The following is a 20,730-nucleotide window of genomic DNA, read 5'->3' as shown; positions in this document are numbered from 1 at the left end:
GCTGTTCCAGGAGCGGAAGCGGGCGCCGTCGAGAGGCCAGGCGGAACGAGCCGCGGCCCCCGATGGAGCGGCCAATCAGAGGACGGGAACGCGTAGATGCCGCGACCGCATTGGTCGGCAGCGGGTCGTACCATTGTCCCGGGGGCGGCAGGGGGGAGGAGAAGGAATCTCGGGAAGGCCCGGCCGCCCCGAGCGGGCAGTTCGGCGCCAGGGCGGGGCGGCGCGCAGCGGCGGCGGGGCCCGGCTCAGCCCGGCCCAGCCGGCCGCCAGCATGTGGGGCAGCGGCAACCCCGGCGGAGGGGGCGCCGGAGTCGCCGCGGCGACGGTCGTGCTGAGCGGGACCCGGGACTGCTTCCTGCACCTGCCCGCCGTGCTGGCCTCGCACCTCCGCCTGCAGCAGGTACCGGGCCGGGGACGCCCCGTTCGGAGAGCATTGTGGGAGAGCGGCGCCCCCCCACCGCATCCCGTCGCTATGGCGACGCTCGGAGCCCTCCTCTCTCGCCCGACGTCAGCCGCCCCCGCTGTCGCTATGGAGACGGCGAGCGTCCTCCGCGCGGGCCGGGACCCCTCGCCCCCTCCCCGGGAGCTCTGCGCCCGTGACGACGCGCAGCCTATACGGCGCGGCGCGGCGCGGCTCGGACGGCCCATCGGGTAGCGCCTCGGGGCCCGGCCCTGGCGGGCCGGAGTGCGGCCGGGCGGGGCCGTAGCGAGCGCCGGGCTTCTGGCGCGCGTTCTGCTCGGTAATGCGTGCAGCCGGCCGCAATTCGGCCCTGAGCGCGGCGTTACGTTTGCTGCAGGAAATCCGGCGTAAACGTGCGTGTTGTGGCAGGCTACTTATTTCGTGTAGTCTGCAAAATGCAGACGGTTGGGCTCTGATACCCTGATAGAAGTAACACGGAATGCGGTCTGCTGAATCACGATGTTCTAAGGGGCTTAAATCACGGAATCGTAGGGGAAGGGACCTCAGGAGATCACCGAGTCCAAACCCCTGCTAAAGCAGGTACCCTGCAGTAGCTCATACAGGTAGGCAGCCAGATAGGCTTGAATAGCTCCATAGAAGGAGACTCCACAGCCTCTCTGGGCAGTCTGTTCTGGTGCTCTGTCGCCCTTACTGAGAGTTCTTCCACTTATATTAATTGATGATCCTGAACAAAGTGCAATCTACAGCTGAATCTGATTGCACAAGGCATGGGGTAAGTGGGTGTTAAAACAGCCCTGGGAACAGGGAGTTGTGTGAGGAGTGAGACACGTAGAAGAAAAGCTTTATCCTTGTGAGCACAGGTGTGTGACATACTCTGGTAAAGCAGTCTTGAAACCAGGCGTGTTTCCAAATCATAACAAAGTATTGAGTAATATTTGAAGTTATTAGGAAGTGAATTGTGTGTATTCTGTACAGAAAATGACCTGCATAGAAACATTGCTATCTTAAAAAGCATATCAGTGGCATATTCACAGCACATGTTGTCTTCATCACTTGGTTTTCATCAAGTTATGTCATTTTTGCAAAAACCTTAGGAAGTGAGAATTGAATGATGCATCATAGAACAGTCTCAATGAGAAAATGGGATGAATGTATCCAGATTCATAAGTTTGGAATGGAAATAGCTGAGCGGTTCTGAAAGAGATGGATATGATCATTTTGGTATGAGCTGATAAGACTTGTGACTTATTCTAAATGTTGCCTGGCTTGTGGCAGCTCTCCTGGGATCTGTGAGAATGTTAGAGTGCATGAGAAATGTAGTCATATGCCCATGTGTTTTCCATACATAGGAAGTAGGAGCTATGCATTCCTTTAGATACACGGTATAATGTAGAAGAAGGGAAGTACAGAAAGGTTTCCTTACTTAACAGCCTATAAAAGTGAAAGTCTGTATAAAAGAAGTAATCAATCCACAAGAGTTGTGCAAATAGGCTACATGAAGAATTCTATGGGAAGTCTCAATTAACAAGAAGTTAACTACTCTGCCAGCATCACAGATGTTCTGTCCTGGAATCACCCTTTACTAGTGTATCATAACTGTTGCAAGTTGTTGTTACAGAGTAGTAACAGGCGTGTAAAATCCAGAAAACACTTTTAAATCCCTTGTAGCCCTCTATGCAGTTACAGGTTAGTGATCTTTCTTGCTTGGTTTGAAAACAATTCATTTTATTTATCTGAAACTCATAGGGCCAAGCTGTGAAAGTATCCTGTGGTGATGAGCCCATTTACTTGAGCTGGATGGAAATAAGGCATCGAGGTCATCGGAGTGAAAATATTGCAGAGATGAACAGGCATTTAGCAGAGAAACTTGGCATTGCAGATGGAGAACAGGTTTGAAATGCCATTTCCTTCTTTCTTTTTTTCTTCATTTTGGGTTTAAATTTTCTTCCCTTATTTTCCCTTCCACTGTATAATCCTACATCCTCTGTCTCTGAACATGCAGTTCAATTTGCCTCTTACTCTTGGGCAGGGTGCTTAACTTGTAAATGATTCTTTCATTGGAGAAAAGTTGGGAAAATTTCCTAGAGGCAGACAAAGCGTTGTGTCACGGGATGTTAATATCTCAACATTCAGATTGTGGGGTTTAAAATTAGTGTTAGTGTAAAGACTATACTGTTCTGCTCTTGTTTTACTCTACGCCTCATTATTGTGTGGTGTATCTATGTATTCACGTTCTCTGGTGAGGTAAATTTTATTTAGCATAATTTTTGGCTCAAAGCAGTGTCTTATCTTAGCTTATTTACATTCCTAGCATATTCTCCCTAGAAATGATATATCTCTCTGCGGAACCAGAGAGGTGTTGTAAGATAATATACGATGAAAACTAGTGTTTGTTATCAGCTGCTAAAGCTCTGGATGCTGTGTTTGTTCACTTCCATTCACATATTGTTGAAGTCCCCAGGCTTGTGCAATGTAATCCATCCTTGACACCCTGAACTTCCATCTCCTGCTTATGAATTACCTTGTGTGGTTAAGAGAAACTATGTTCAAGGCAGTGAAAACATATAATGAAGATGCCAGTTTTCTAGATGAATTTTCTAGGTAGAGTTTTTATGCATTTAAGGAGTTACATTATTTTGAAATAATGTTACTTCTGTCAGATATTCCTGGAACCCTGTTTGCACGTCTCCTCCTGTCAGCAAGTAGAAGTGGAACCACTCTCAGCAGATGATTGGGAAATACTGGTAATAAAACCTTTTCCAGTCTTCATGCCATTTTTGTGCAAATGACAGAGAATATAGATACAAGCTGTGGTCACAATCCCCTATTCTTTTCTGCTCCTAAGCAAATACTAAATGTTGTGGGTTTTCATTGTATTTTGTATTTCAAATGATGTGTAAGAAAAATATGTAGAACTTCTATGTTCAAGCATGTTTTAAAGGTGTCCAAGCTTATAATGATACCACATTTTCCCAGGAACTGCACGCTCCCTCTCTTGAAAAGCATCTTCTGGACCAGATCCGAATCGTATTCCCAAAAGCCATCTTTCCTGTATGGGTTGAACACCACACTCACGTTTACATCAGAATTGGTAAGCAACAGTGAATGCTTTGGTGGTGCCTCGAGTAAGCTGTCTTGCAAGAGTGGATGCATTCATTCATCTGATTTGTTCATACTCAGGTACACTCGTGCCAGCAGCCCCCTATGGGAGATTAGAACCATGCACAGAGCTGCTGATATGCCCGAAAGCACGTGAGCTTGAGGAAAACATCATAGACATGCCTTCTACAGAAAGTGACATCTTACTCAAGAGTTTTGTGAAAAATAACATGCAGCAAGATGAAACTGTAAAGGAGCCTTTTGCCAGTCAACCTCAGTTAAATCCAGGAGTCCCAGAACAGAGTAAGGCTGATGCAAATGTGACGTTTGGCTCAAATGTTCTCCCAAATATGTGGAATTTCATAGGGAGCATTTTCTCTCGTACAGCTGAACAGAAACAAAAGACTTTGTGTGATAAAGATGAAATGAGCACCTTCAAAGACAAGCTGCTGAACTTAATTCATGTGGATTCCATTTTTAGAGTATCTCAGTCCCAGCCTCCCAGCGTACAGAATGCATCAGCCCTTCATGCATTTCTGAAATACAATGCCGTTCATATTTTTCCATGGAATATAGAATTTACTGATTTGGATCCAAATGCTGTAGTTTCTTACGGGAAAATAAACAAGCTGCTTTCCCCCAGACAGCGTCATCAAGAAGCAAAGCAAAATCTGCCATCTGAAAAGCAAAAACATTTGCCTGGTACGCAAGACAAAAATGATTCCAATACCATTCAAGCATCCAGTGGGGGATCTGTTGTTCAGATCGTTTGGAATGGATTTGAAGACCTAAAGAGTGTCATAGAGTATGGCAACAGTGGGGAAGCCCTACATGTTGGAAGAGTTTGGGTCAGTTTGAGCACACTATCTTTTGGGGCTTTTTATTGGATAATATTTGCTATTGGATAACTGGAACTGATGTGCAGTTTTGGGGTAGACTTTGCAGAAGGTTCCTGAGTAAAGTCAATCAAATAATAATTGCTAGAGCTACGCCTTGCTGAGCCTTCTCACTGATATTAGCATCATGCAGTGTACACTGAGCTTCTACACCCCTAGCATTTTGGCACCAAATAGGAAAACCCTTCAGTGTTGCTGGAGGTGCATATTTTCTTCAGAATTTCTTGGCAGCCGTACACGAGAACATGAATGTATCTGTTTATGTGCATTCAGTAATGCTTAATGAAGTGTTTCTTCATCAGATATTGCTATAAAATATGCTCTGGACACTAGGTGTCATCATGCTATAAAGTAATGGCATAATGTATCCTGTTGTTACCTGATATTTACAGGTGCTTTTATATACTGTTGAAGTTTTCATTAAAATCTTGCAGTACTATCAAATAATTAGCTTTTATACCTTTTAAAGTCTCTTGGTCTGTTATATATTGTTTTCTGTAGGGTGACACAGTCCCAGTGTGCAGACACTGACACTTCAGCTTATTCTGGCAGAGCTGTACAGCCTGCTCATGTTCTTTATTTCCTGGAAACACACTCAGGATCAAGAGAAATAGATCAAATGCACTCCAAATCACTGTTTGACTATTTGGACATGTTACACTTCTCACCATTTGCTGACTCTTTTATCAAGAGTGAGAGCAAAAGCCTGCAGTAATGTTTACCACAGAATCGTTTGATGCGAGCAGTTTTCCAAATGTTAGCAACCATTCAGTCTTTCAGACTTCATAAACATTTCTGAGACACATTTCCAAACTGAAAACACTTAAAACAGTACAGAATATTTGACAAGTAGTTTCCTTTTTACAGGGCAAACTGGCTGGTACAGCTCAGGAAAACTGGATTTCTGTCTGTACTGAAAATGTGTGCGGCTCTGATCTTTATAACAGCCTGTTTATGCATAACCTGCCCATGTAAAATAAATTGCAATCACCAAATGCTGCATTCTTGCAACATTCTAAGAATTAAGAGGAATCCTTTTTCAATCTTCTTGTTTTTTTTTTTTTATTATTATTATTTAAAGTTAATAGACAGTCAACTGTAGCAAGTGTTTTCACAAGTAGGATAAAAGACACTCAGAAATGTGAGAACAGGATTTGAATGCTAGCTTTATGGTTTCTTAAATCTGTTGTAAATTGCAGTGAATAAACCATCAGTGATCAAATCTGAGGTTCTATTGGTGTTGAAGAAACTGTTATTGTACTCAATATGCAATGTTATAGTGGTTTTATTTTCTGATGTTTCTTTTTTCTTTGCTTTTATTTTAAATATTTCAGATTCCAGATGACCTGAGAAAAAAGCTACGAATTGAAATGCATTCAGCAGTCCAAATTAAGTCACTTGAGTCTATTCCTAAAATTCCTATATCTCTTAGACTGCAACCCAAACAGAACTTAGTGAGTTGATATTCTTGGTCATGTATTTGTTCATAGGTTGGGAAAAAATAATGTTGCTCTGGTCAGAGTTGTCTGTGTTGTTTTTTTGTTGTATTGTTGTTTGTTTTTTTTTAATGTTGGATTTGTTTGTGTTACATGATAACGTGGAAGATGTCTGTCATGTATGAGTGCTTTCCCAAGGAATTTGGTTTTTATTCTCTGTATGTCATTGAAATCAAGAAGATGCAGTGGTCTAACAAAGCTTATCTAGTAATATTATTCTGTATTTTGTTTGCTGATACCTGAGTTGTTGAACTCTGTCTTGCATTTGGTAAGTACTTCAAATAGTTCTGCATCTTACCTGTAAAATTTTTCTATTTAAAGGGTATGATGGAGTCTTTATTTGTTTTCAAAGTGTGAAAGTGTCTTGCTTATGAAAAAAGATATTGGCAATATTTGACACCTGCTAATAAGGAAAAGATGCATGTTCTTTTTAATTAGGTTAGGAATTAATTAGGAAGCAGGATGTACAGGAAAGGTGGATATAGTGCCTAGCCAGAGTTAGTGACAGGCAGTGGTGGTAACCTGGCACTGTTTCAAACCCAGAAGCTGAGTAGTGCTTTTGGATCTTGCAATACAGATAAATAAAAGAATAAAAACTTCTCTGTGCCTTACATCAGTGTTCCAAAGATAAAATTGTTAAGGGCGGTGGAAGAGCCAATTGTTGCTGTAGCAAAGGCAGAGTAGCAAAGCAGCAGGTGCTTTCTACAGAGCAGGTGACAGAAATGGCAGAATTGTTGGCATAGTGTTATTTTCCAAATAAATGAGACTGTTCATCTTCTTCCAGATCTCTGCTACTGTAAGAGAATCAAATGCTCTATGCATGGAAGGAGGACAGTCGTAGTAACACCTTGTTTCATGTCCCTTTTTGTCTCTGTTTTCCTGTGTAGCATAAAGATACATGTGAAGATGATGTTAAATGTGCTTTCAGTGCTTGGCTAAAGGATTCTGCTACTGAGGATCTTCCATGGATAATGACAAGCACAAACTGCATACATCTGCGTATTAAAGAAGGTAAGGACCATGTAGCAATCTTAACTGTCCATTAGGAATTTTATTTAGGCAATATACCTTTTGTGATCTCTCTGTGCACCATTTAATATAACATATCTCTTTACACTGGAACTGTAAACATAAACTACATTTTAATAATGATTAACTTCTTTAATTATTTCATTTTGGAGTATCTATAGTATTTCTGAATATATTAATATTTCATCTTGTGAAGAATAGAAGTTGAAATAATTAGAAATGTTAGTGGTTGTACTTTCTGTTTTTACAGGAATGGAGGAGTTTGTCCTTACTGTAGTGGATCACGTGCACACTGAAGAAGATAAGTCTGAGAATACTTTTATACTGAGTCCCAGTTTGCTGCAAAAGACTAATATACAAGTAAATATCCCATAGTATCAGGTATCAAGTAATTTAAATTGTTATATTTGGTTACAAGTAAATTATGTGTAGCATTTTAAATAATTGTTGGTTTGTTCATTAAGTTATACCTGCGTTCTTTGTGTTATTTTACAGCCTGAGGCATTGGTAAGATTCCAGGCATGCCTGGAAATTTATTTGTCATTGACTTTCATAGTCTGCATCAAGCTGTCAGGAAAATCAGAGCAGAGGGAAGTCAGTATTGCCCAGGTTTGAACATCCCATCCTGATGCATAGTTACTTTTTCTCTTAGTCCCTGAACCACTGTAAAATCACTTTAGATGAACAGGAGCTGATTCTACAAAGATGAGACGTAATGCCTATCTAAACTTTATTTCTGCTTTCCCTTTTATATAGCTTGTGCCCTCTTTCCTTTCTCAGAAAATTTAAACAATTGGGATTAGGGTTTCCATTAATAATGCAGGTTTAGCCGATGTCCTTGACTCCTGAATAATGGTTGTAATAGTAGGATCATTCTTTTTTTTTTTTTTTTTTTTTTAACTTTTAAACTGGCAGAGAATTAAGATGTCCTGTTTTGGCTGTTCAGAATAGATTTTTTTTTCTGCAAAGTTTAGAGTTCCTGTTGAGCAAAAGTAGAAGAGCTTTATTTCTATCGGTATTTGAGAAGTAGAGAAGTCTTCTACAAATGGTAAGAATGACCAGTGTTAAGATGAAAGGGCAGTGTGCATTTGTTAACAGTCACCTACCAAGCTGTTCCAGCCTGTGAACCTTGCAATTAGTCCTGTTTGCTAGTTTAGCTTTTCATACTTGCTCCCTGGTAAACTAGACTGTGAAAAAAGCCAGGTGTTTCAACCAGATCAGTTTCCCTGTCTGACTGATCATCTTGCCTCATGGGTGTCGATGCCAGCACAACAAGGAGGATACAGTAAAATAAACATTAACGGTGGGGAAAGATATGAGATATGATGGGCTGCATAGCTTGACATAAAAGAGCACTTATCCTAGTCACAGTTTACATCATTGTAAACACTAGATTATATTTTGGAAATATTTTATCCATGTCATTTTACCAATACATCTTTCTTTCAGGCAGATTAAGCTTCAGCAAGGCATACTTGCAAATTTTATTTATAAAGATTCCAAAAAAGGGTAGTTACTTCTATACTGTTCTCTTGTAGCTGTATTTAATGTTAAGTACTAACATTTTCCTTTGTTGTAGGTTCTTTTACACCCTCTAACTGCAAAAGCTGATGATGACAGCCAGCTGCCTGTGCGTGAAACAGACAGAAACCTTCCTTACAAAAGACTAAACCATTTAGGGTGAGACATCTTCATAGTAGAAAGTGCACGAGGGAATGGGAATTAATGAAGAAGAATATTAGTGAAAGTGATCTTTTTTTTTATTATTATTATTATTTAATTGATGCAGATCTTACAGCATGATTCTGCATCATTTGGTATTTTGGCTTGTGTCAGGCTCAGCCCTTCCTATCATAATGTTGCTGTCATTTGTAGAAGGGCAAACAGTGGTGCTGTATAGTAAACTTGAAGTAGAGTTGGGGAAGAGGGGACTTGAGAGACTTGTGGTAGCATGCTATTTACTATGCTATTGGCATTTTGAAAGGCAGCTGAGAAGAGGCAATTAGAGCTGACCAGGGGTTAGCATGGTAGAGTAGGAATGTAAAAAAACCAAGTTGTATTTATTCGCTTTGTTTTTCACAGTACAATACAAAATACAAAACAGAGCCTTGCTGTTGGTGAACCTGAAAGGAGCACTGTTGTGTCAAAAGACACAAAGATTTAAGACAGGTGAAGGATAAAGACGTCTGCAAATGAACTACGTGCTGCTTTATTTCTGATAGGCTGAGTTATCTGACCCAGATGTGCACCGTTTTTTACCAATTTGTTACATCCCTTAGGAGGTTGTTACTTGGACCTTCAACAAGGTGAAACCCCAAAAACTGAAGTTAGTTCTGTTGTCTGAGGCCCACTTCCTGCTAGGGTGATGTACATTGGGTGATTAATTGTTCAACAGCAGGGGTGATCTGCATTGTCTGTGCCCCCTGTGTTACCTCTACGGAATAAAGATGCTGTCTTTTCAGATTGAGTTATGAAAATATGAATTACTTTGCATAATCAACATTGAACCCTCACTATACTACAATTATTACTGTTTATATCACGTGTGCTGATGCTACTCTAGGCATTTAATGTCTTCTGTGCTGTTCAGGGGAGTGGACAAATTAGGAGCATCTTCTTATGAACACATAAGCCACAGTCTTTTGGGTCGTCCTTTATCTCAAAAGCTGGCTGGTATTGCTGTGGGACTGCGAAGTGGAGGGGTGCTTCTCACAGGAGGAAAGGTACACGTTCTACTGCTCTGCACTTGCAAACTCTCCTCAGTGGTTTTCAATAGTTACAGAACTGTTTTCATTAGTTCTTTGTTACCATGCAAATTCGAAGAACTAAAGAACAAGCTGAAAAACAAGCAGTTGGCTGAACAGAGTTGACACAGTAAAGCATTATGTATGTCATATTATGACATTATATATTATGATATTATACATTCACATTTAGTGTGTATATGTGTGTATCATCTATATGCATATATAAATTTGAATATTTATAGCAATACAATTTCAGTGTATTTCCATAGGTCATTAATCTACTTTGTGTTTATATAATAGGTGCTTCTTGTCTCTGAAATATTTGAAAGTAAGAATACAATATTTGCTCTTATTTTCTAACTAACATAAAACGTCAGTATAGCCAATGCTCTGATTTTCCTTTTGTCTCTTGTGGTGGCATTTAACACCACATTCCATCATAATAAAAACAACACTGGAAAAGTGGAATCACAGCACTGTCTATAGTGGATGTACCCACTCCAAATTTGACTTAGGCTTTTTTCAGCCCATGGCTTCAGTCTCTACCAAGTGATGCAGAGATGGAATAAGTGTATGCTTCTGAGGGGTAAAACCAAAAGTGCTTACAGCCTTCCCAGCTTAGCTGATGTGTGTTTTGATAGAAATTCCACAGAAACAGAAGCAAATTGTTCTGTTTTAGCTCACTTTTATTTTTACAGGGAAGTGGAAAATCAACATTAGCAAAGGCCATCTGCAAAGAAGCATTTGATAGATTGGATGCTCATGTAGAAGTAATTGATTGCAAAGCTTTAAGAGGTAGGATAATACCTGTTACTTTCTCAAACAATTTCAGTATGACAAAGAACTGTAATTATGAAGTTACAGCATGTAATCTAATTTTTCTGTTTTTTTGTTAAATTTCCTTTTGCAAGGAAGCTTTTTTTCATGTCTGCCAGCTTCTGTCCCTCATACCACCACTGCATTCAAACCACTCTTGCCACATTTATTTTAAGATGTTACAAATGAGGAGAAAGTGGCAGGATCAACTGTGTGTTTCTTCAGCTGTGGTGGCTGGAACAAACATAAATAATTAAGTATTAGAATGCCTGTGTTAGTGAAAGTAGGTTTAGGATAGAACATGTTGTTTCTGCTTTAAAATAGGTATCTGGATTTATAGAAACATATGTAAGGTAGCTGAATCCAAGTATTGGAATATTACTGGAGCAAGATATACAAGTCTGATCTTTTTTTTCCTTTTATGTTTTGTCATTAAAATGCATTTATCCTACAGGAAAAAGATTAGGAAGCATAAGGAAAAATGTGGAGGAAGCTTTTTTAGAGGCGTCATGGAGACAACCATCCGTTATTTTAATGGACGATCTTGATCACATTGTTGGAGTACCTCCTACACCAGAGCATGAGAACAGCCCTGAGTCAGTTCAGAGCAGCAGACTTGCTTATGGTAATGCTCTACTACCTGTATCTGGGTAAAAGTGTAATGCAACCCAGCATTTCTGGCACCTCAGTTGTACTGTCCTAGCTGGACATTCTGTCTCAATCATTATTGCCTCTGAACAGTGTGGTATGTTTTTAGAGTGGAGTTCACAACACAGAAAAATAACGTTTGATATCCTGTGGTAGGCATCATCAGTTACTTTGCAAAAATTTAACTTTTAAACAGCACTTTTGATGACATTTAGTAATGAAATGTACTGTCCTAGAAAAAATAATTGTATTGTTTGGTTGGGATGTTTGGGGGATTTTCACTGTTTTAATTTGGCTTGGTTTTGTTATTTTGTTGTTAAAAAAGAGCATTTGAACATAGCAATAAAGAAATTATTTTTAAATATATTTTAATGCTTTTTATTTGCACTGTGTATAATGGATATAATCAAATATAGAATCTTTTTGTTATTTTGCAATTCCTTCAGCAATGCCTTTTCTGTTTAGTTTTGAAAGATCTGATAAAAGAAGTTATTTCCTTGGGGAGTTTGATTGCATTAATTGCTACAAGTCAGTCTGAACATGCTCTACATCCTTCCCTGGTTTCAGCTCAAGGAACTCATATATTTCAGTGTTTCAAACATATCCAGTCACCAGATCAGGTAAATTTGGGCATTTATTAATTTGATTACAGTGTTGTTTGCCTTCCCTTCAGCCACAGAGATTGTAGGTTAGTCTGGGGGATGAGGAGAAACCTGGATATCATAGAAAGTATTTAATAATACTTAGATACCCCAGCACCCCTGTGTGACATTGTGAGGCTGGAAAGTAAGCCAGTATAAATTCCCAATTTGTTTCATTATCCTCAGTGGAGAGAAAAAAGGTGTATTCAGAGGATGGTTCAGTTCAACCTAAAGCAAGTTAGGCTGTCCAAGGTAGGTGAATGTTCCCTTGTTACCCATAAGGGAATTCTAGAGAAGCAACTTTGAGAGAACATGTCAGGTCACTACAGTTAGATAAATGAGACTTAGCTTAAGTGTGTTATTGTTGGTTTTTTTTCCTGCCTCTCAGAGGAATAAGTATGTGCTAACATATTATTAATGGTAATTACATGTTAAAATGTTATTAAAACTTATTTTTATGAACAGATTTGGGATTATTTTTCTATATTAATTGTATTTTATTTGAATTTGAATTTTATTTGAAGTCCCTTTTGGAACTGTAAAAAGAAAAGAGGGAAGAATGAACAGTATGACTTAATTGCAGGAGGCAGTGGATGTGACGTGGTTATGGCAACTGATGGGTGTTTAACACAAGTAGTTCCTACTTGCTTGGGTGCTGGTGTTTTGTTGTGGGTTTTTTAATACTAATAAATGAATGAGGATGAGGCACCAGTGGAAAAGTCAGGTTTTCAAAAGATATCAAATTATTTGTTATATTTTTATCTAACACTATCTATTTCACATCCAATAAGTTCAGCACAAAGGAAAATATGTTCATTTTTTCTTATGGAACTGAAGCATTGGTGTGAAACAGCAGAAAGTTGAGGGTGGGAGTTTGTTTTGTTATTGTTAGATTTAAGATAACTGGCAGTGCAAACCTTTGAATTTGTAAAACTGAATTTCTTGAAGTTCAGCTGAAGAGCTGACTTTAGTCCATTTTTGTGCCTACTCAGATTTTGTCATTTGAAGATTCCATGATAGTGATGTGTGAGATAAGTAATACATATTTGCTTTCTGAATTTCTGAAAGCCACGTCAACTGACAACTGAACACACACTTCCTGCCCCATTCTATTTTCCAGAAGCAAAGGTGTGAAGTGCTCTGTTCTGTAATAAACAACAAACTGAACTGCGATGTAGAGAAGTTCTCCAATCTTGATCTCCAGTATGTTGCAAAAGAAACAGAAGGTTTTGTTGCTCGAGATTTTACTATGCTGGTTGATCGTGCCATTCATGCCTGTATTTCTAACCAGGATGCATTTCAACACGGCGGTACGTTCACTGTCAAAACCTCTATTTCATATTCTTACTTTTGTTATCCGGAACTTCTTAGAGTACACAAATGAAAAGCCAAATTTTGTTTCACATTTAAAATGTCTTTAATTGTTGCATACTGTGAGGAATTTGTTACTCTTGGGTTATATAGTTTTTTTTTGTTTTTCCTTTAAAGCAGAATTGAATCTGTCAACCGTGGATTTTCAGAAAGCTTTAAAAGATTTTACTCCATTAGCTCTGAGAAATGTCAGCCTTCATAAACCTAAGGATGTTGGCTGGGATAGGATAGGTGGCTTAAAAGATGTGAAGCAAATACTCATGGATACCATCATGTTACCTGCAAAGGTATGCAGTAGTTTTAAGTCAGTTACGTGAACTTTGTACATTTTGTTAGTAGAACAGTTATGATCTTTAAGAAGCAGCACATATTTGACAGAAGGAAGACAAATATGGTTTTTTAAGCTGCTTTTCTGTCTTCCCAGTCTTCAAGTATTTTCAGCTACCAGAGAACTCTTTCACTGCACCCTTCAAAAATCAAACACTAGTGATTATTCAGTACACTGTAGAATAATTGCATGTTTCATAACATGTCTTGTTTGGTGTTGTTTTCCAGTATCCAGAATTATTTGCGAACCTGCCTATACGACAGAGATCAGGAGTCTTGCTCTATGGAGCACCTGGAACAGGAAAAACACTGTTAGCAGGAGTAGTTGCTCGAGAGAGCAGAATGAATTTCATCAGTGTCAAAGTAAGAAGAAAATTGATTGATTCATTTGATTAACTGAATTAAATAGCTCGGTATAATAGCTGTGAGTAGGTGCTTGTAAAAGCAAAATACCAAAGTTAAAAACTCATCAAAAATAGTTTCTGTGGATAACCAAGCATCTGACTTTCTGGAGTTTCACAGTTTTATGACTGAGTTTGTTTCTTTTTTTAATAATTTTTCATTAAGCAGAATAATAAATTGCAATTGGATTGTCTTAGTTACCCATCTTATTAATAAAAACAAATCCTGAATTTTGGTTCTGTGGGACCAGAAGTTGGGCAATACATTTTAAATGTATTTTCAAAATGCAGTGTAAATTGTTACCTGTGATACAGTAATACATATTGTGCTACATTGGAATATAGTTGGAATGCTGGCATTCTCTTGGTTACAACTTACCTTGCTCCAGTATGTAAAATCAATGTTGGTATTAAATGACAAATTAAAGCCAATAATGTGTAACACAGATGTTCTTTTCCCTCTTTTAGGGACCAGAGCTGCTCAGCAAATATATTGGAGCAAGTGAACAAGCAGTTAGAGATATCTTTAACAGGTTGGCCTTGTAAAGATTTCTGATGTTATGATTCTGTTGGTTGAAGCTCTGTGAATTGATTTTGTTCTCAGAGAGATACAGTTATCAAATCATTTGTGCCAAAAAAGGAGTCAATAAGTTGCCAAGATTTGAACATCGTCTTTGGGGAACTTTTTGGGAACAGTTAAGATCAGGGTGCACTTCTGAATTTTCGTATTTCTCTCCACTTCAGAGTGCTTAGCAATGAACACAGTACATAGAGTCAAACTAGACTTGGTATTGAGATCCTTGGTGCCAGTAGTTTTGTTTTTACAAACATGCCCTAATTTGAGCCTCAATGCTTCCTAATGTAAATGGACTCTTCGTAGCCTTTGCTTCTCAAGTAGGTTGCAGTGTAGACAGTCTTTATACTGTATTTATATAATCCAAGACCACATCTGAATTTTGAAGCTTTCATGTGTATTAATGCAATTGAATACTTTAGAAAGGGAAAACTGAGGAGAAGATACATCATAAAAATGAGCAGTGATTCCATAGAAAAAAAATTATTTAGAACCTCTAACTTTTACAGGAGACGAGTTTTTATCCTCTACTTATATTTAACTTAATGTTGTTTGTTTTTAAGAGCTCAGGCAGCCAAACCTTGCATTGTTTTCTTCGATGAGTTTGATTCCATTGCTCCTCGCCGAGGTCATGACAACACTGGAGTTACAGACCGAGTGGTTAATCAGCTGTTGACTCAGTTGGATGGTGTGGAAGGTTTACAAGGTAAAAATTCATCTGTGTGCTCTTTCCCTCCTTGCACAGATACTTAGCAGGTGTTAATGGTATTTTCTTGATGTTTTCCAAAGGTGTTTATGTGCTAGCTGCTACTAGTCGCCCAGATTTGATTGATCCTGCTTTGTTAAGACCTGGTCGACTGGATAAGTGCCTGTACTGTCCTCCTCCAGATCTGGTGAGAAAATGAAATATTTTACGTGACAAAACGGGAAAACTGGGAAACTACTGGGCTTCAGTTAATCTCCATTTCTTTATATTTCAAATCTGGCCAAACTGGGGTCTATTGCACAGCTCCAGTTGTACGTAAAAATTCACTCGTGCCAATACATTGGTATAAAACTGAGGCAAAACAAGAATGTTTATCACAGTCTTAAGAATCAAATCATATTTCAGTGATTGTAACCGATCAAAAAAAAAAAAAAGTAATAAAAAATATTCTGTAGCAGTAAACTATTTCTCAGAGATTAGTTGCAGCATCATGTTTATAGTCTTTTGCATCTTCCAATGAATTAAAAATCCGATGGATCTGCTGTTTGCTTGAGGTGGTGAACCCATAGGCATTCACAACCCTTGATTATCTGAAATTTTCAGAGTAGTTTTGTTCTGAATTCTTGTTGATTCCACCCTTTGCCCACATTTAATTTTGAGTGTACAAGTTCTTTTAAGTCAGGTGTGTCACTGTCTAGCAAGGGAATTTTTTTTAGTTCATTTTGGATCAGGCCTTTAAGGCTGTGCAAGGCATGTCTTTGGTTCCCCATTTTATATTACAGTTGTGCTGTTCATTTTCAGATTAATTGGAAAGCTTAACAAATGCCACATTATGTTATTTTTAAATGTACACAGTGATGTTCCTGCATGCCAAAAATGTAAATATGTCCTGACTTCTTCCTTTTTAAATTTTGGTTTAGAATATGATCCTTCAAGTAAATGGAAGTGCTTACCACTTCCATCGTATTTCTCTGTGCAAAAGGAAATATGACTAGCAGTGTTCAGCTTCATATTTTGTTTATATGACACATATAAAAATCTCAGATGTTAGATGAGTATTTAGAGGAATATATTTCTGTGTTCTATACTGTTTGGTACATCTTCTCTTAACCTCGTTAGGAAAAGGTAACAGAAATCATGCCCATTTTAAAGTTTGATTATTATTCAGTGTATCCAAGATGTACTATTATTAGGGGAGTATCTTTAAAGAAGAATTTGCTTGTGACAGAGACAAAGCACTCTAGGAGAGGAAAAGGAAAATAACAGGTTGCTTTACTGACAGTTGTTTGGTTGTGGTTTTTTTTTCTTTCTTTGCAGAGTTCACGCTGCGAAATCTTAAAAGCTCTCAGTCATTCTCTGTCCTTGGCAGATGATGTGGACCTTGAGTATTTGGCTGCAAAAACAGAGCACTTCACAGGGGCTGACCTAAAAGCTTTATTATACAATGCTCAGTTGGAGGCAATACATAATTTAAGCTCAGGTTTAACACAGGTAAATAATACAGATATAAAAGATGGTCTCTTTATATTTCTATGCTGGTATGTTCAAAGGGGTTAATTCTATCCATTGTGTTTTCAGCAAAGCTGTTTAATAAGAATTAAAATCTTAATGTGTATGGTATCACATGAGAATAATGTAACAAATTAGTTTAAATTTAAACTTCTTAAAGGCAAGATTTTTTTTCTTTAATTTTTGTGAGAAGCGTTTAATATAAAAAAATATTTATTTTAGCCAAATCTCTTTATTGTTGTTGTGAGAAATGACTGATAGACCAACAGGAGGGATCACTCAAAGCCTTCAAAGAGTATCTAGCAAATTCCGTTGTGAAGTGACACAATTGCAGTGACGGAGGAAGCAAGGAACTGGTGGGTTTTATGGGGAACTCTGACAGATTTAATGTGATCTGAGGTTAGGGGAGGTGTGGAAGGAGGATGTTGATAGCTGGACTCTGGAAGACCCCTTCAGATAATACCCATATTTAATATAAGGTACAGGATCCCACTGTAAGTTTTTATCCCTTGTAAATGACAGGTTCCTTTCCTCTTCTAACTTCTATTCAACTGCCTGCCATCATATTTTTAATGCTTGTCTTACTGTGGCTGAAAAGGGGCAGGCAAGGCTTCCACTATTTGGAGATCAAAGGAAATATGGGTTTAGTGGCATGAAAGAGCTCATATTCCAAGAGAAGAATTGCTAGAAACAAATGCAAATCAATACTTTTGTTTGGACTACACATGAAATATTTTAATGCATTACAAAGTGCAATTAGCTGTGAGTTAACACCTGTAAATGTTCTGCTCTGTTCTTTGTCACAGGATTTTGGTTCTAGTTCTGATAGTGACTTCAGTCTGTCTTCCATGGTTTTTCTAAACCATAGCAGTGGTTCAGATGACTCAGCAATAGATGGAGAAGCAGCACCTGAGCAATCTCTTATTTCTTTGGACATGTCTGAGTTGCTTCCTGAGGATCCAAGGTCCAACATGTATCGTCTTTATTTTGGAAGCTCTTATGAATCAGAACTAGGAAATGGAAGTCCTTCAGACCTGGTAAATCACACTCTCGATATTTTGAATTCTCTAAAAATTATTGACTGCAAAGCAGGAAAAAAACCACGAGGTTTAATAAATACAGTTATGTCTGCTTTGTCCTTCAAGCTGTCTTCATCCTATGCACTGTGGGTCCAGTGTGGGAACCAGGGTGGGATATTCCATCTGACATAACAGGATTTGGATTTCTCTACAACTTTGAAGAACTTTTAAATCAAAATCCCAAAATACTGCTTAGTGCTTTAGTATCAGGCCAACTGTATTCACACCAGGTCTTACTGTCTGGTCTAATGCCTTGTTGCCTTCCAAAGTTTATTGCTTTTGCTAGCCAGCACCCGTGTCACAGTGCTGACCAGTCTCACTTGGCTGCTGGGTAAATATAGCAGAACATGCTGGCTGTGAGCTCCTTACAGTGGAGAGATGACTTCAGAGTTTGCATGTGATCCGTTTGTTCTGAGGATCTGTTGCAGAATTGTATTTACAGATAGTTATCAAAGGTGTTAGAATCTTGTTTTCAAAACTGTCTTGCATTGATTCCTAAAGCCAAAAATAGCTTCTCTTCACACTGGAGAATTTCTAACTGCTAAGTCTCATAAAGTGCTCTTGTGTTTTATCTTGTATTATACATGACAATGTTCCAGTAATGTATCTTGAGAGATTTAGGTTTTCCTTTAACTCTGGAATTTCTTCACTGAGGCTACAAGGACTTTAACCTTGCAAAACTTTGGAACTTTGAAGTTGCTTGTTTTACCCAGTGCACAGAGAATTTGGAGGTGATAGAAAATGGAATGTCACTCCGAAGCTAACTGCATGAACCTCAGATTTCAGAACCACTGATTTTTGTACATAAAAAGAGCTATGTATTTACTAGACATTTGTATTTTTTTTTACATAGGCTGTTTGCAAAAATATTTTGATTTTTTTCTGAAGGAAAAACACTTCGTTTCCAAACTTGTGCTTTCTTCTATGTCTATACAAAAGGTTGTGTGATGTATTTTTGAAAGTACTCTTTTCTGGTGGGAGAAAGGTGATACTGAATGAAGTTGGTAGGAAAGTTAGCTAAATCTTAATGTTTGAGTTGCTCTTTTGAATCCATAATAAGTTAATGTATTTCTCTTTGATCAATTTAGAGCTCTTTGTGTTTGTCTGGACCAAACTCTGTAACTCACGATTTTACCAACATCTCTCAGAGAGACACAGCATCATCACAACCTTCAATGCTTACAACAGTCTCCCAAGAAGACTCACTGGAAAATAACCCGGAGCAGCAAATAGAGCACCTGAGGACAGAAATCAATGCTATCAAAGCCAATTACAAAAGCAAGAATGGAGTATGACAGTTTTTTGTAATATTTAGTCTTAGCACTTCCTTTCATTGTATTCTGATAAATAATTCATTCAATAATATTAAAAATAACAAAGATAAGTGATATCTAGTTTGAGGAAGATAAGCCAGGCATGTGTTACTAATGCAGGGGGAAGCAGTGATTGTAATTACAGGGGGTCCTTTCTCTGTGATAATTTCTGATTGTTTGTTCGTGGCTCTGTTTTCCAGGAGGATGGCACCCTTAATCAGTCTGTGCTTGCCAAGAACACTTTAATTATTACCCAGTCCCATTTGATGACTGCTCTTGAGGGTATAAGACCATCCATTAGCCAAGATGACTGGAAGAATTTTACTGAACTGTAAGCATTATATTTTTTATTATTAATTGTGAGCTCAAGTGGAGATTTGGTCTTTCCATATTTCTTGTTCATCAGAACCACAACAGTTATTTAATGATACTCGGTGTGGTGAATGGCATGGAAATTGAGTGGTTTCTGACAGCAGGTTTTTTTCACCAATACCAAGGTACACAATAGAAAGAAGAAATTATCTTACCAGTGTGGGTGTCTTTTATTGTTTTTATTAATATTGGACCTAGAAATTCTAATCCCAGACCCAAAACCCCTTTTATTATGTTAAAAGCTATACCAGTACAAAGAGAATTCTGATTCTCTGAAACATAAAGCTAGGTCCTACCTGTTCCCATTGAGTAGCAGTTCACCATGTTTTCAAATTGCTCTGTTATGACTTTCTAGTGACTAGTGCCTCTGTTAACTACTGTATTTGGGAAGAGGTATGATGCTTTGAGTCCTCATTATATATGTTCCCAAAGAAAAATAATTTGCAAAAGAGAACACATACTGAAAATGAGAACGTGTCCATTAAACTTGAAAATGACTGGAGTGAAAAAGCTGAAAAGTGGCATCAAAACAGTCCATGATGTTTTTTGGACTTGGGAATTAAGGTGTGATCTGCCTGAGGTGTTACATGGATAAGCAGATCTTAACAGCAGGGATCAGAGAGGAGGAAAGGAGAAAGAGAGATAATTTCTAGGAATCAGTACCCCCCGTCCACTTTTCTTCATTCCCCTCTAAATAGTAATAATTAAAGTATATATATGTTATTTTAGAATAATAGTAATTTAAAAAAAAAAAAATAGAGAGCTTTGTGCTCTGCTTTGCCTGAGTCAGAGTAGTGGATGAAACTCCTCCAGGCCTGCAGGTCTGAGAAAACAGATGCTCTTCATTTCAGCCAAAATATAATTGAACATTGATAGTTCTGTGCTACATTACTGTGTATTTTGGGGGCATATGCAGACAAAGGGATTTCAGACTAATATGCTGCTGTCTTTTACTGTTTCCAGGTACGATAATTTTCAGAATCCCAAGAGGAAAGGACAAGTTGGGTCAGCATTCAGACCAGGACAAAAAATGACTCTAGCATAGTAACTTCTAATGTGCTTGTAATTACTGAACTGTAAATGAAAATGACAAATGGGAGCTTAATATTTAAGTGATTACATCAGATTATTTATATTCATATGGGTTTATTAATGCAGCAGTTGAAGAAAATGTCTTTCTAGTTTACATGCTGTAAAATTATTTCACATTTTATTTTGAAGAAAATTGTCTTCCTGGAAATTAATATTAAATTTTTGAGAGAACTTCTGTTACGTTATGTCCAGT

At 38.3% G+C, this 20,730-nt stretch overlaps 1 protein-coding gene across 1 annotated transcript; it reads left to right on the top strand.

Annotated features, from left to right (window-relative positions):
* The first annotated feature begins 203 nt into the window (after positions 1-203).
* PEX1 (peroxisomal biogenesis factor 1) lies at positions 204-20,717 on the top strand. The gene is made up of 24 exons (XM_048950826.1): positions 204-400; positions 2,168-2,311; positions 3,082-3,165; positions 3,398-3,512; positions 3,602-4,368; positions 5,751-5,870; positions 6,800-6,923; positions 7,192-7,301; positions 8,521-8,621; positions 9,532-9,664; positions 10,387-10,483; positions 10,959-11,129; positions 11,618-11,772; positions 12,914-13,103; positions 13,285-13,451; positions 13,720-13,854; positions 14,361-14,425; positions 15,030-15,172; positions 15,256-15,359; positions 16,490-16,663; positions 17,488-17,718; positions 18,849-19,049; positions 19,274-19,404; positions 20,409-20,717. Exons 1-24 carry the CDS (start codon positions 272-274, stop codon positions 20,488-20,490), a joined length of 3,873 nt encoding a protein of 1,290 aa, XP_048806783.1. The 5' UTR covers positions 204-271; the 3' UTR covers positions 20,491-20,717.
* The last annotated feature ends 13 nt before the right edge of the window (positions 20,718-20,730 follow it).

The sequence above is a fragment of the Lagopus muta genome, chromosome 7 (assembly GCF_023343835.1).
Source record: "Lagopus muta isolate bLagMut1 chromosome 7, bLagMut1 primary, whole genome shotgun sequence".
NCBI classification, from domain to species: domain Eukaryota; kingdom Metazoa; phylum Chordata; class Aves; order Galliformes; family Phasianidae; genus Lagopus; species Lagopus muta.
Note: the sequence above shows the minus strand (reverse complement) of the source record. Positions and strands in the feature narration are given on the sequence as shown.

What these genes read in the sequence shown, in the direction of transcription:
- PEX1 (XM_048950826.1), top strand. Translation starts at nt 272, where the DNA reads ATGTGGGGCAGCGGCAACCCCGGCGGAGGGGGCGCCGGAGTCGCCGCG. An exon ending in TGATTGCAAAGCTTTAAGAG is followed by an intron (nt 10,484 to 10,958) that starts GTAGGATAATAC and finishes TTTATCCTACAG; the next exon opens with GAAAAAGATTAGGAAGCATA. An exon ending in CCATCATGTTACCTGCAAAG is followed by an intron (nt 13,452 to 13,719) that starts GTATGCAGTAGT and finishes GTTGTTTTCCAG; the next exon opens with TATCCAGAATTATTTGCGAA.